At 47.3% G+C, this 14,673-nt stretch overlaps 1 protein-coding gene across 1 annotated transcript in view; it reads left to right on the top strand.

Annotated features, from left to right (window-relative positions):
- The window catches only part of LYPD6 (LY6/PLAUR domain containing 6), a 38,385-nt gene that overhangs the window by 15,632 nt on the left and 8,080 nt on the right, over positions 1-14,673 (top strand). The window contains exon 2 of the mRNA XM_009088233.4: positions 13,496-13,668. Coding sequence (XP_009086481.2) covers positions 13,539-13,668 — 130 coding nt within the window. The 5' untranslated portion in view covers positions 13,496-13,538. The remainder of the gene's footprint in view (positions 1-13,495; positions 13,669-14,673) is intronic.

Below are 14,673 nucleotides of genomic sequence, written 5' to 3'. Positions count from 1 at the left end.
TTTTCTTTTCTGTATTGTTGTGGACTGGCCAGGTTGTGCTCTCTGCTCTGTCTTGCTGATCCAGGGGCAATCCTTTGATATTCCCAAGATTCCTGCACCCTTCTGGAGGTGGTTTCTCAATGGTTAGGGAGCTAAAAAATAAATATAGTAAAATATAATTATGTCATAAGTCAGGAAAAAAACTGCACAAAGCTTTGGTTCAAATATTTTAAATTTAAATGGGTTTATTTTGTCTTGAATATCCCTTTGTGTTTGTTGTGGTGAAGCAATGGAATGTGGAATGACTTTCTTGGAAGCCTCTTTTCTCTCAAGGAAAAGCAGGGAGAGGTGCCCTTGGAGGGTCATTATTTACAGTATTTGTTACTGTCAGCCTGGAAATCATTGGCAGAAAAGATCAATTTGTGAGAAATCAGCGGCTGAAAAATCTGTGTGCTTTCAACCTCTCCCTGGTGAGACACAAACCCCTGCAGAACCTGGGGCAGGGTGAGAGCAGAGATCAGATCTGATGGAAAGCTGTGGATGGTGGCCTGTGGAATTCCAGGTGATTCACGGGGGAAATGAAGCCATGGTGAAACCAGGGGGGCACATTTTGGGAAGCTTTTGTGCTTTTTTAGCGTGTTCTGGAGGTGAGTGTTTGAGGCAGATGAGTTGGAGCACGATTTTGAGGGATGCTTCATGGAAGATAACATCTCTGAGCTGGCAGACTCCTGAATTCCTGGTGAAGTTCCAAAAAATCCTTGGGAAAGTGGACTTGGTCATGCCAAGGGGATGAGGCATCCAGATCTAGCACGGGGCAGGGAGATGAGGAGAGGTTTAAAGTTTAATTAACACCAAGGAGGGGTTTGGTTTTAATTGATGTGCCACAAAAAGCTTCTGTTTTCCTCCTTTGGTTATGGGGTGAGGTGGAAAGAGATGTGGGGGCCTGGAGGGGCTCCAGGAGAGCTGGAGAGGGAATTTGGATAAGGGATGGAGGGACAGGACACTGGGAATGGCTCCCAGTGCCAGAGGGCAGGGATGGATGGGAGATTGGGAATTCCTGGCTGGGAGGGTGGGGAGGGGCTGGGCTGGAATTCCCAGAGAAGTTGTGGTTTCTCCTGGATTCCTGGAAGTGTTCAAGGCCAGGTTGGAGCAGCCTGGGATGGTGGCAGGGGGTGGAACTGAGGCCTTGTTCAGGCTGCCCTGGAGCAGAGTCCCAGAATGAAGCAGGGATTGATTCAAGGATCTCCTCCATGGATCCACCTGGGGCAGCACCAGAGCCCAGCCAGGGCTGCCCCCAAGATGACCCAAAATGGCCCCAAAATGCACCAGCGCTCCCGGGGTCTCTCCCTGGGATCAGCTCTGCTCCATTCCCACCTTGCAGTTCATTGTCCCAGCCCAGCTTTAGCCCAGGCACTCCCACCCTTGTTTTTCTCTCTCCAGCCCACGGGGTTTGTGCTCCTGGGCTGGGATTTGGCTCATTTGTCCTTGGTGCCCAGCTGGAGCAGGAATTGTTTTGTCTCCCTGCTCTGGGCACAGAGCTCAGCAGCGCTGGATGGGAAGCTCAGAGCTGCACAGAGCCTGGAACACAGAAAAGCTGAACCTGAGACATCAGAAAGGGATCACCTTTAAGGTCCTCTCACCTTTAAGGTCCTCCCACCTTTAGGGTCCTTTCACCTTTAGGGTCCTTTCACCTTTAGGGTCCTCTCACCTTTAGGGTCCTTCCACGTTTAAGGTCCTCTCACCTTTAAGGTCCTCCCACCTTTAGGGTCCTTTCACCTTTAGGGTCCTTTCACCTTTAGGGTCCTCTCACCTTTAGGGTCCTCTCACCTTTAGGGTCCTCTCACCTTTAGGGTCCTCTCACCTTTAAGGTCCTCTCACCTTTAAGGTCCTTCCACCTTTAAGGTCCTCTCACCTTTAAGGTCCTCTCACCTTTAAGGTCCTCTCACCTTTAAGGTCCTTCCACCTTTAAGGTCCCTCCAACCCAAAGCAGTCTGGGATTCCATCAAAATTGTCCCAAGCTCTTGGCTTTGTCTCCATCCCATTCCCTTCCCAGCTCAGCTCCTGCTCCTCTCTGTGTCCAGCCCTTTGTCCTGGCTCCTGGGTGTGTTTATGGTCCTTCACTCCCCTGATTTTTATGTTTATTTTCATTTTTTATGTCTATATTACCCAAACCATGGTTTTCCATTCTTCTGGGCACTGGGTGATGGCCCCGTGGCCCCCAGGATTTATCTCACGATCCTCAGTTATTTTCCTGCCCCTTTTCATCTGAGCTCATTTTTAGGAAGCTTTATTCATGCCAGCATGATTTCTGCCACAAAACAGAAATATTCTGCTCATTGTGAATAAAATGATGTTGTTTTGGAAACATTTCTGCTATCCAGGCACTGTATTTTCAGGGAAATTCACTTTTTCTATCCTTGGGCCCTGTTGTTGTTTGCATTTAACCCTGAATAAAAACAGCAATTAATCCATGAGCTCCAGGGAATTATTTCTGGTGGCTTGAAGCAACAATTGGATGAAAAAAAAATTAACAACCCCAAAAAACCCTTAAACCCCACCAAAATAACCAAAAAACAGCAACATAATAATCCTTTTGTGACATTGTTTAAAAATTATAAGGTTTGTTTTGAGGTGAAATCCATGAGGATGAGAGCCTGGCTCTCTGCTGGCAGAACTGTTGAGTAGCTTGGGTTTGTTTTATTTATTAAATACATATAAAATTATCTATTTATTCTCACTAAAAATAAATTTAGCTTGAGTAGCTTGAGTTTATTTTATTTATTAAATACATATAAAATTATCTATTCATTCTCACTAAAAATAAATTTATGCCTCAGCTTTCTGACCTGCTGACAGACAGTTGTAGATCACAGGGATATTTTCCTGTTTAGCTGTGGAACATAACAGGATTTTTCATTGTAATGTTGTGATGTGCCCATACTTTTCATTGTGTGATAAATCAGAATTAAAATGGATTGACAGTGTTTATCTACAAGGGAAATGCAGGGAGGGTAATGAACTCGTGTAAAAATTGAATTAAAAATTAAATTTATCTACAAGGGAAATGCAGGGAGGGTAATGAACTTGTGTAAAAATTGAATTAAAAATTAAATATACAAGGAAATGGGTGCTGGGGGAGTGAAACATCCCTGCTTTATTCCTGGAGTTTTCTGCAGTTAATGCACTTTATAAATAGTTTCCTCCAAACTGAACTTGGAACAGCAAATTTGTGCATTTTAGGATAGGAAAAATAAATTAATTCAGATTCAGTTCATTGAATATTTGAATTCAGTTTATATGAATTATTTGAATTAATTATTCTGATTAATTCAAATAATTCAGTTATTCAGAGCATTCTGTCCATCTGTACATTGTAATGACATGGGTAAAGAATTTTCTGTGGGAAGGCACCAGGACTGAGCTTTCCAGGACATTTATGTGATCAAAACCAGGGAGAAATCCAGAATTCCCATCTCAGGAATATCCACTGAGACCCTCACTGTGGTGTTGGAGGTTTGAAACCATCCTGGGAGCAGTGGCTGAAATGGGGAAGGAGTTTCACAGCGTCCCATCGTGCTGGGGATGAGTCTTCCCTTTACAAGTCTTTTTTTCATCACCAAGTTGGAAAAATAAAGGAATTAAATTTTTTTTCTGGGAGGAAAAGTGGCAATTAATTGGCCAGGGAATTCAAATGACACTGGAAATTCTTACGGAGCAGAGGGGGGTTTTTTGGGGTTCTGCTGGGTTTTGTTTTTCTGGAAAAACAAATGAAAATCATCATGAATTAAGGATTTGTTCACTCAGTGGATTAACCAGACAGCTGCAAGTGCATTAATTAGTCAGTTCTCATTTGGGTTTATTGCATAATTTTTAATGATATGTCGATTTTCTAATTTGTAATAAAGCATACATTAAAACTGGACTAGGATAACTTTGAGTAAAGCTTTTGGAGGAAAATACCTGAAATTTGGTGTCACAGGATGGAAAATTCAAAATCAGATGAATTTTGCTCTTTAAAATTAACTAATCATGGCAATTTCTGCCAAGGGATTTCCGGAAAAATCCGTTACAGTCCTTGTGGAGCAAAGGGTGGCAGCAGAAATGATCAAATAGAACAAGGAACTCTTGTTTATTTGGATTCACAGAACCATGAGCTACTTTATCAGGATAGAAATGAGAAGGAGGTACTTATCTAAAGGATCCTTGGACGAGGCTCGGGTCCTTGGTCCTTAGATTTTACGGAGGTGTCGGAATTGTACAGCTGGGAATGGCCAGGACGTTCCCAGTTCCCAGTTATCTCCCCGTGGGTTGCTGTGGCGTCTTCTCCAGCCTGGTTGGAGATTTGCTCTTTGGAAATGTGGAGAGCAGAGGTGTTGTCCTCCTAAGTGTCCTCTCCTTTTGTGCCTTCCCTGGATTTTTGGTGCCTCGCGCCAACGGGAATTCGCGTGCGGGTCAGGAAATAAGAGATGGGATGAACTCTGGGTGAACTGTCATGGGAAGGGAGCCCTTCCATGGCCTCATCCCTGCGTGTCCAGGGCTGGAGCAATGACCCAGGGTGTTCATTAACTGCTCCGTGCATGTGTTAAATGGTCTGGGGGAAAACCGCGGCGTTCCAGCGGGAATTGGGAAAACGGGATTCGCTAATACGGCGTAACTGAGGAGAGGCAAGGAGCAACGAGGGTGCAATCAGTGATGGCTCAAAACTCTCCTCAGAGGGGAGAGGGCTGAAATTTCGGCTGTGTTGATAACAATGAAGCCTCATTTGCATGGGGTGACGTCGGCGGGGCCGAGCCTGGCGCCGCACAAAGCTGGCTCCGGGCGCGGCTGTGGCTCGGTGCCTAATCTAGCATGGCAAATGTGCGAGGTGATGTCCCAGAGGAACTGTCACAAATCCCGCCACAGAGGCATCGGGAGAGTGGGCACACAATGGTGCAGATTGATGTCTGGCTTTATTAAAGCACAGTTTGGCGCAGGAGGGACAAACTCCCTCTTTCATGTCCCCGTCAGCCTCTAATCAAAGAGTTTCTTATCAATACTTCTGGCGCAGAGATACTGAATGCGGAATTGCAGGGAAACGGGGGGGAAAAATATCTTTTGGAGGTGCCCTTTTCACCAATTAGATCTGGAGATGTCACTAGGCTGGGGTTTAATTTGGCCCGAGCGCGCTGGGTTAATTGGGTAGAACTCATTTTTGTAATCAGGAGGGTTTGGTGCTCTGCTTTGGTGTCCCCCCAATTATTCCCTGTAACAGTCTCACAGCCAGAGCCAGAATCCTGCCTGCTGGAAAACCATGGGATTGTTTGGAGGCCTATTTTCCCCATCATCCCAACAACCCTTGCCATTTTTTACTGCTGGAAATATTTGTTGCTGTAGCACAAATAAAATGCTCCAGGGGTTTACCCAGGATGACCTTGGGCTCAGTGGTTGTTCCTTTGATCCTTTAAAAATACCGAGGATCCTCCTGCTCCCAAGGTTGTCACAATTTTCTAGGCATAATAAAAATTTAACCTTAAAACCTCATCCCATTCTGTTAAAAATGCTCCAGTCTGAAACATGGACTAGAAAAATGTGTTCTTGATGGGTTTCATGTCTTGGTTGCAGCTTAGATGATTTTCCAGCTCTTGTCATAAATGCAGAATACATTCTCCTGGGTTTTTTTTATTTCCCTTGTTTCTTTGGCATTGTTTTGGCTGCATTTTATTTGCTCACACTGCAGTATTCTTTCCCTTTTCCCCGGTAATGGGAGAGCTCTTGCTTGGGTTAAGTAGGAAAGATGGTCCAGGATGATCCCAGCTGTTGTTTCCACAGGGAGCAGAATTTGATTTCATGCATAGACTCTGTTCCTTGGGACTTCATTTTGCTTGTCCCCAGGAGAACATCACCACCCTGCCCCCTGCCAGCGCTGTCACCAACCCTGGACCAGCAGTCACAGCCTCCGTGTCCTGAAATTCCTTCCCTGTGTGTTCCCCTTCCTCCTTTTGCCACCAGAGTTTCCCTGGGAGGAGGAAGGCAACGTGTGATCCTCAGAAATCTCATCCCTGCCTTGGGAAGAGGAGCCCTTTCAGCTGCCCCAGTGAACTCAAATATTTATTTAGGGAATAATTTAGCTGCCCTTGGCCGCTGGAACTCAGCAACTGAGGGTCTTTGCTTCTTATTAGCGGGAAAATCCCAGGATTTCTGTGCTCACGCATGGTTTCCTTATCCTGTCTGTGTGGAGCCAGGCTGTCTGGGGGCTCTCCATGCACTGAGGTCAGCCCGTGTGCTCAGGGGCTTCCAGAATTCCCAAACTGAGCAAAATCCTGATCCCCCACATCCCCCCAGGCTTTCTGCCCTTGCTGCCTCTACTGCAGGCCCTGCAGAAACCCAGGAATAGGTCTTGAAATGATTTGTTGGATCATCCATGTCCATTTTCCTGCTGATTCAGAGCCGTTCATGGACACAGGTTTGAATATTCTGTGTGATTTAAAGGGAGGAAAAGTGGTGTCTCTGCACCACACTCATGGAGTAAAATGGGAATGAATTATGTCTAACTTGGAATTTTTCACCTGCTAAACTTGACAATTAACTTGCAGAAATTGCATTTTCTTATATCACGGCTTGGCTAAATTGTAAGTTCAATTTTTGCCCTTGCCATTAATGCCAAATATTAAGTGTCTTAGATATTCCAGTAAAATATATTTATCCCATCCCGGTGTTTTTCTGAAGCCTAACCATCCTGAGGATAAATGGAAGTGACATTTTACCCCAAATCATTAAAAGATGGAAGGATTTAGGAAAAGTTTCACTGGTGGGACTGAAAATATGAGTGATTCATGTTGAAAACAGAGGCCAAGTGCTGGCTGTAAAGTACCCTTGGGATCACATCCTGTGAAAGATTAAATTGCATCCGAGGGAAGGCGGCGTGAGAGGGAACATATTGTCCCCCCCTTCACTTCCCCAGGTCCGGGGCTTTTAGCTCAATGAACTCCAGGCTTTGTAATTAGCAGCAAGGCGATTAGATGGGCCACGTTCCTGGGAGTAATTAGTGCACTAATTGTGTTTGATTGTTTAATTACTCTTGCTCGCTGTAATTGAGGAGAGGCAGCGAACCCCTCTGCCAGAGCTCCGAGAGGTTCCTTGGATACAAGAGATTTACTACATCCCATTTTATGGGGAGGGGGATGCACATTTAACCATTCCTGGGGTGAAACTCCCAAGAAAATCCCCCAAACAGCACGTGGAAAAAATCTGGATTTGGAGGGAATTCATAAAAATTCCAGGTTTTTTTCATAACCTTTTGAAAAGTTATGTGTGTGGTGGGAGCCAAAAGAAATAAATAGAATAGCCACAAAGAGGCTGAGCAGGATAAAGGAGAAGGGAGAAAAAGGCAATTAGAGCTGGAGAAGTTGCAAATAGTCCTTGGGATTGTTGTCTGGGATCTGTCCCAGCTGCCAGATGGAAAACGTTCCGTCGCCATTCCGATTTGTCTTTGGACAGTGATGACACAGGCAGAGAGCTGGGCTTGGGTTTGGAAGCTGGAGGGAGATGAAAACTCAACCCAAATATTGTAAATTCAGCCGTGGAAAGTCCAACCTGTAGCTTTGTTCGACCTGGGAGAAAGGCAGGAGGAAAACCTGCGGAGTTACTTGGGAAAGCCACGCTGGGGATGTGCACGAGGGAATTCCTGAGGAGCAGCTCTTCCAGCCTCGTCAGGCTGCTGGGAGTTGCCATGGCTTGGTTTTCCACTGAGGAATAATCCCCCTGGGCAGAGGAAGGATGGCCCAGCGGATCAGACACAGCCCCTGCTCGGGCCCTGGTTTCTCCCAGATGGCCGACGCTGCCTGGCCCTGCTGGCACTGCTGCCTTGGGCCTCACAAAGCCTCCTGCCCATGGAGAGGGAACTTTCCCTGGCTTTTGCTGCCTCGTTTCACTCAAGGAAGAGTTGATTTAGGGAGCTCTGAGATGGAGGTCCTTCCAAGGGGAGGATGAGAGGGAATGTCAGGATGAAATTAGCTGGGACCTTGTAGGAACTTGGAGGTGCGGCCCAGACAGCGAGGAGGAGATGGAGGAGGAAGGCTGAGATGAGCTGTCAGCGGAATCATCGTCCTCCTGTGAGGGACAATCACCAGCCTGCCACCCACCAGGCAACTTCCCACTGCACTGGAAATCCAGGGAGAGCAGGGAAATGCTCCATCCACCCGGGAGCAAGGTGGAGGGCCCTGAGCGCCACAACCTGTGCCACGCTTGCGTGAGGAGAACCACAGAAACACCCGTGAATCGGGAACTCCTTCCTGCCTGGCTTTGGCTGAGTGTTTGCCTGGGAAGATTTGGTGTCTGGCTGCCTTTTTCCCCCCTTTTTTATCCTTCTTGGAATGGTGTTTTTACCGCAAACTGGCAGCTGGCCCAGCTCGTGGGTTTGGCCATGGTCAGCCAGCTGAGCCGGAGGAGGACAGAAGGGACAAAGCCATCCTTGAAAATAACTGTCCCCTCCATCAACGCTTCTCCCCTAACCCAGAGCCCTGATATCCGGGGAGGGTTGGACCTTCCATTGTCCCCAGCGAGGCCGAGATGTCCCCTCCCTAATGAGACCTGACACGTGGGCAACTGGGCTGCTGCTCCGGGCCTCCCGTGGCTCCTTTGCTCAGGCTGGAGTAATCCGGAATGGGAGCTGTGGGAGAGGCAGTTTGTGCTGTCCCTGTGAGCCAGCAAAGGCCTCCTGATGGTGAGGAAAGCCCCGTGTCTCTCCCGAGGAAGACACCGAGGTTGTCACCGTGGAGATGTGATGAAGGAGAGAAAGTTAAGAGATGCAGACTCTGGCTGGCTCACGGAGTGATGTGACTCCTTGGTCACCCACTGAGAACTTGGTTTCTTTCTTCTGACCAATGGGCAGTGAATGTGTTTGTCAAGTAAATGTAAATATCTTGAAAGCAACACGGGTCTGTAATAAATCGCTCTGGGTCAGGGAATGGCCTTCCTGGCTCCGAGGTGCTGCTGGAGCGGGGCAGATGGAGTTTACAGGGGTGGATTTCTGTGCAGCGCCCAGGCCCTCTCACAAACTGAGAGGCTGCATGACCCAAATGATCCAAACTCAAACATGGGACTCATTCTCGGATTCTCTGCTGCTCACAGTGACCCCCAGATGTGGCACAAAGTCTCTTTTCCCAGCTGGGTGCTCGAAGGAGGACTCAGAGCTCTTAGTTCTCGTTCTCAAGGTTGTTTATTGTTCCTTATCTATAAAATTTTTTCTCTTGTCCAGCCAAGTTCCGCTCAGCAGGACAGTCCAGGCTCTCTGCCTGCCCCCAGGGCAGTGTTATGTCTTTATACTAAAAACTGCCTGTACAATATTTGCAATTACTTCCCAATACCCATCATCTGTGTTAGTGTGTCACCATCATGTTTTATGAAAAGTCCTTTCCTTAGGATTTTTCCTCCTGGGAAGCTGAGAGGCCTCAGGAACAAAATGTAGACAATGATTCTCTGCTGCTGTGGGATGCAGCAGGTGGGGCTGGGATTGGTCTCTGTGGTTGTTTCTCATTAATGCCAATCCCAGCTCAGCTGGTTTGGACTGTCTTGGTCAGTCACAAACCTTTGTTGTTCATTCCTTTTCTATTCTTAGCCAGCCTTCTGATGAAATCCTTTCTTCTGTTCTTTTAGTATAGTTTTAACATAATATATATCATAAAATAATAAATCAGCTTTCTGAACATAGAGTCAACTTTCTTCCCTCATCCTGGGATCACTGTCACAACAGTGAGCTTCTACCCTAAACCCATCCCAAAGTGCCACCATCCCAGCAGAAGGTGGAGGCCAAGAAGAAGAAGGAGAAAGGTTGGACACACCCAGATCCCTCCATCTTGCCTCCTGAACCCCCATTCTAAAAACCCCAAAATATCTATTTTTCACCCTGTGATAAATTCACTCTCATTCTGCTTATACTGTCATAGCTTGTAATCCCTCATATAAAGGTTGGGAATTGGTTTTTCCAAGGGTTAATCAAAGGCCCAGGGGTCTGGGGCTCTGTGCCAGGGTCTCTGAGCCCCCTGGGCAGGGTCTGGAGCCCTCCAGGGCAGCCAGAGGGATTCCCTGGGTTCCCACAGCTCGTGTGACCCTGTCCCACCCCCGCGTTCCGAGGGGGCCGCGCCAGCTGCCCTTAGGTTGGGATGAGCGCTCGGCTCCGCGTGAGGAGCCGAGGGAATTCTGAGAGGAAAAATATCAGCCCGTGCCTCAGATCTGCCCTGCCAGCAGAGGTTTGGCCCTGGGGTGGATGGAACGCCACCAATAATGCTCGAAAATAAAAGTTTTGTGCCAAGTTTGGCTGTTTGGGCTGAAAGTCCTGGATAAAAGGGGCTTGGGAGTGAACGAAAAACCCTTTAGGCCCTTGGTGAAGCTTCTTAGGGCTCATAGGATTCCTAAAGAGAAGCCAGCATTGCAGAAAATTCAAATTTTGTAGGATTTTGGGAACCAAACCAACTTTTTGCAGGTTTTAAGACAGTGCATCCATATCTATATTTACATTTCCTTCCTTACATTTTATTTTTATGTGTGAGTGTAACACCAGAGAAAATGAGCATGCTGAACATTGAATTAATATAGAATTAATTGAGTATTTAATATGTGATTATTGGATATTGAGTTTTTAAGTATTTCATATTACTTTAATGCAAAATATTTTGCTGCTCCACTCTCTGTGAAATATCCTCATTTCCTTAAAAGTCACCCAGTATTTGTCCCCCACGAAAGACAGAACTGTGTGTACCCCTGTGTTCATACTCAAAATATTCACGGAATATTAAATATTTAGGTTTGTGGCACTGGGGATTTCCATGTTTGCAGAATTTCCTGGTTTTACCCTACCTGTGTATACAGAACGAGCCAGTGGAGTGTGCTCATGGTGACAAATGGTGACAAAAAGGGTGGCAGGAGGACTTCCCTAAATTCCACAGTTTAAGATTTTGGCCCTGCTTGCCTTGTTCTGGAGAATTTTCTGACCCAGAGGATTTTAAAATGGTAATTCTTTGCCTGTAATTAAACCTGTGTCAGACAGAAAAGGGAGGCGGGCGGGGAATTCTCTCCGATCCTTCACGGTTTCTTGCCGCTCATTAGGAGCTGGCAATTAAGGTCCTTGCAATTACCAGAGGAAGGATGTGGATGTTTTCAGGGAGCAGCTGGAGGGTTTCTGACACCAGCCACTTTTCCAGACTGATGGCTGAGTGCTGCCACAGAGGATTTGGAGAGGGGTCCCACCAAAGGGGCACTGGGAAAACCAAGGTCCCCAAGTGGAAGGCTTTGATCCGTTCTGCAAAAAACAAAAGAGTTTTGTGCTTGGGATGAGCAAACCCAGCAAATTCTTTGGGAGGAATTCCTGCCGTTATTTCGACCTTGCTGAACTTTAAATATTGCTGTAATGGTTGGATGTGGTGATATTGGAACTCTTTTCCAGCCTTGATTCCGTGACTGTTGGTGTTGATGATTTGATAATTATTGATGAGAGCTGGAGTTGAGCTGCGATGAGCTCCTCTTTTTGGGATGTGAATCCTCGTTTTTTGGTGCTGTAGCTCAGGATCAAATCCTCATTTTTTGCTCCTGCTGATGTCTTAAAATGAAGAGCGGGGCTTATGAAACCTTCCTGGTGTTGTTTGGGATAAAAATAGTCCCAAATTCTGCCTCCAGATCCCACATGGACCCATCTCTTTCATCTTCCACGTGGTTGGGAGAGGTTTGTTTTATTTCCTGTCTGCTTCTAATCAGGATTTCATTCTCCCCTGGCTGAGAGGGATCAATGGAGTAAATCCCAAATTCCCTCCTCAAAATGTTAAAGCAACAAAGTTTAAAGCACCGGGCTGTGCGTTATCTTTTTTCCTCATGTTTTTTTATGGATTTCACCGTGTTTTAATAAAAAAGGTGTTTGCAGATAACAGCAGGAACAATGACAACCTTTGTGCTGCTGGTCCTGGGGGGATTTCTGCTGTGGGACAAATGTTTGGAGGTGACATCTTCAACCCCATCATATCTTTCCTTTAAAAAAACCCAAAACAAAACAAAAAAAAAAATATTTATTAGATAATAACCACCACATATTCAGAGCTGCTTAGGAATTATCTGGGTGTTGCAGGTTGATCAGGATGGAAAAGCTCATCCCAACTCTGTGTGTTCTGGATGGATTCCAAAGGAAACCATCGGCTCCAGCCGGGCTCAGCAGCTGCATCCTTTCAGGATTTCCCTGTCCCGTTGGATTTTTGAGGCACTTTCACCATTTTTAAGGGTTTCTCATCATCTGGGCTGTGTGTTTAGGGATTTTTTGAGCCTTGTCTGCCCCTGGTGGCTCCCCACAGCCTGGGGCTGGGGTGGTCTCAGGAATGGTACCACAGAGGTTATTGGGTTCTGCTTTCATGAGCTCCCATCACTCAGGGACTTGGGAAAAACGCACCAAATTCTTTATTAATGGCATAATAAAGGGAATAAACCCCTCTGGAGCATGGATGAGGAAAATCCAGGGGTGACTTTGTCTGCAGCTCTGAGATGGAGGCTTTTCCAAGAGGAAATGCCAAGATAAAGTCAGAAGGATTGTGGAGATGTGGCCCAGGCAGTGAGGAGGAGTCAGGAGGAAGGTGGAGATGAGGTGTCAGCAGGAGCCCCAACCTCCTGTGGGACCAGCCGGATTCCCACTGCGCTGGGAATCCAGGGAGATCCTTTGTCCACCTTTTCCAGCAACATAAACGTGCTGTGGGGGACGGGGTTTTACAAATCAGAGCCAACCCACTGACACTGACAGGAAAATTGGAGAAATTTGGATCCAAAGAGAAAAAATGTTGCTGTTTTCTCCTGAAAAGCGGCATAGAACCAGAGTAATGGGGTCATTTTAACTCCATTCCTTTTAACTCCAGTTTATCCATTCCTTCAAACTCCATTTTATCCATTCCTTTTAACTCCATCTTTTCCATTCCTTTCAGCCACACCGTATCCTCATGGATTTGTGTTTCACCTGTGAAAAGGCCTCAGATAATTACAATTTTGGTGTTTGTTGATGCCAAAATCACCAGAGGAGAGGGAGGCTCCAGGGTTGGGTCATGGGCACGAGGTGGTGGCCAGGTCCTTGTGGGTTTGCTCTGCTCATCCCTGCTCCCTGCCAGAAAAGAGGGATTTGCCATGGGAATGGCTGCCCAGGGAGGTGCTGGAGTCACGGTCCTGGAGGTTTGTAAGGACAGCCTGGATGTGGCCCTCAGTGCCATGGTTCACCATCTGGCTTTGAGGAGGTGGCAGCACCTTGAGGAGGGATTGAAAGTGCCCCCGGAGAGCTGCCAGGAGAGCAATTAAGGAATTGGGCCTCGTTTGGGGAGATCAATCAGGACAGGGGCTGCTGTTGAGAGCTGGGGCTGCAGCAAAGGGGTTTTGTTCCCTCTGGGGCCGTGAGCCTGCCTGGAGCAGGAGCAGCTCTTTCCCTCCCTGGGACAAGGGGGTGTGGGTCACGGGCTGGACTGGATGCTCTCCGAGGTGTTTTCCAGCCTGGATAATTCTGGCATTCTGTGACTCTGCCCAGGTGGGGATTCTCGGCCGCCGCATGAGCAGGTCCTGGCCGGGCCATGGCCTGGCCACCGGGGCTGCTCCTGCTCCAGCTCCTGCTCCTGCTCCTGCTGTTCCTGCCCGGCCGCGCTCCGGCCGCGCGCAGCCGCGACTTCACCGCCAAGGACATCGTCTACCTCCACCCCTCCAGTAAGTCACCTCCCCTGCTGCCCTGAGCTGTTGTGAGGGTCCCCAGGAGGAGGTGAGAGAGGAGAATTGACTCCAGTTTCTCTGAAGGCTGGTTTATTATTTTATGATATTATATGATATTAAAAGAAATTGTGTACTAAAACTGTACTAAAGAAAGAGAAAGGAGGCGTCAGAAGGTGTCAGGGACATATTTTATGAAAAGTCCTTTTGCTAGGATCTTTTCTTCTGAGCCTTGAGCTTCTGGATTTACACTCAAACTCTCACAGGAGCCCAACCCAAAAGCCATTCCCTGTGTCATCATTTCCATGGTCCTCAGAGGCACTGGAGTAAGATCCAGCAAGGCACTGGGCTGCTCTGTTTCTCTGTGCCACATTTAGCCCTGTCACACGTTTCCTTCATTTTTCCCACTTCTTCTTGAACCATGGCTGTGTTTGTTCGATTTGGCTCTGCCTTTAACCTGGTTTTACATGGAATCATGGGATGGTTTGGGAATGGAGGTTTTACATGGAATCATGGGATGGTTTGGGAATGGAGGTTTTACGTGGAATCATGGGATGGTTTGGGAATGGAGGTTTTACATGGAATCATGGGATGGTTTGGGAATGGAGGTTTTACGTGGAATCATGGGATGGTTTGGGCTGGGAGGGATCTGGTTTGTACAGTCCCCACTCCCACAGGGCTGAGTTGATGTGGAAGAAAACATCAACTTGGTTTTTGTGGGAGGTGTCCCTGCCCATGGCAGAGGGTGGGACAACACCGGCTTTAAGGTCCTTCCCAAGTCAAACCATTCCATGGTTCTGTGTAAAACTGGACCAAAAGGGTTTAAAGGACTCATGGGGTTATGAGCAGCTGCTGAGGCACAGACAGCTCCTGCCTTGGCCCCAGTAACCCCTGAGGCAATGGAGTTGGGCATCTTTGGGTCTTCCCTGCACCCTCACCAGTCATGGAATCATGGAATGGTTTGGGAATGGAGGTTTTTACGTGGAATCATGGGATGGTTTGGGC

Source organism: Serinus canaria, chromosome 7 (genome assembly GCF_022539315.1).
Source record: "Serinus canaria isolate serCan28SL12 chromosome 7, serCan2020, whole genome shotgun sequence".
Taxonomy (NCBI): Eukaryota; Metazoa; Chordata; class Aves; order Passeriformes; family Fringillidae; genus Serinus; species Serinus canaria.
This window is presented reverse-complemented; position numbering and strand designations above follow the sequence as displayed.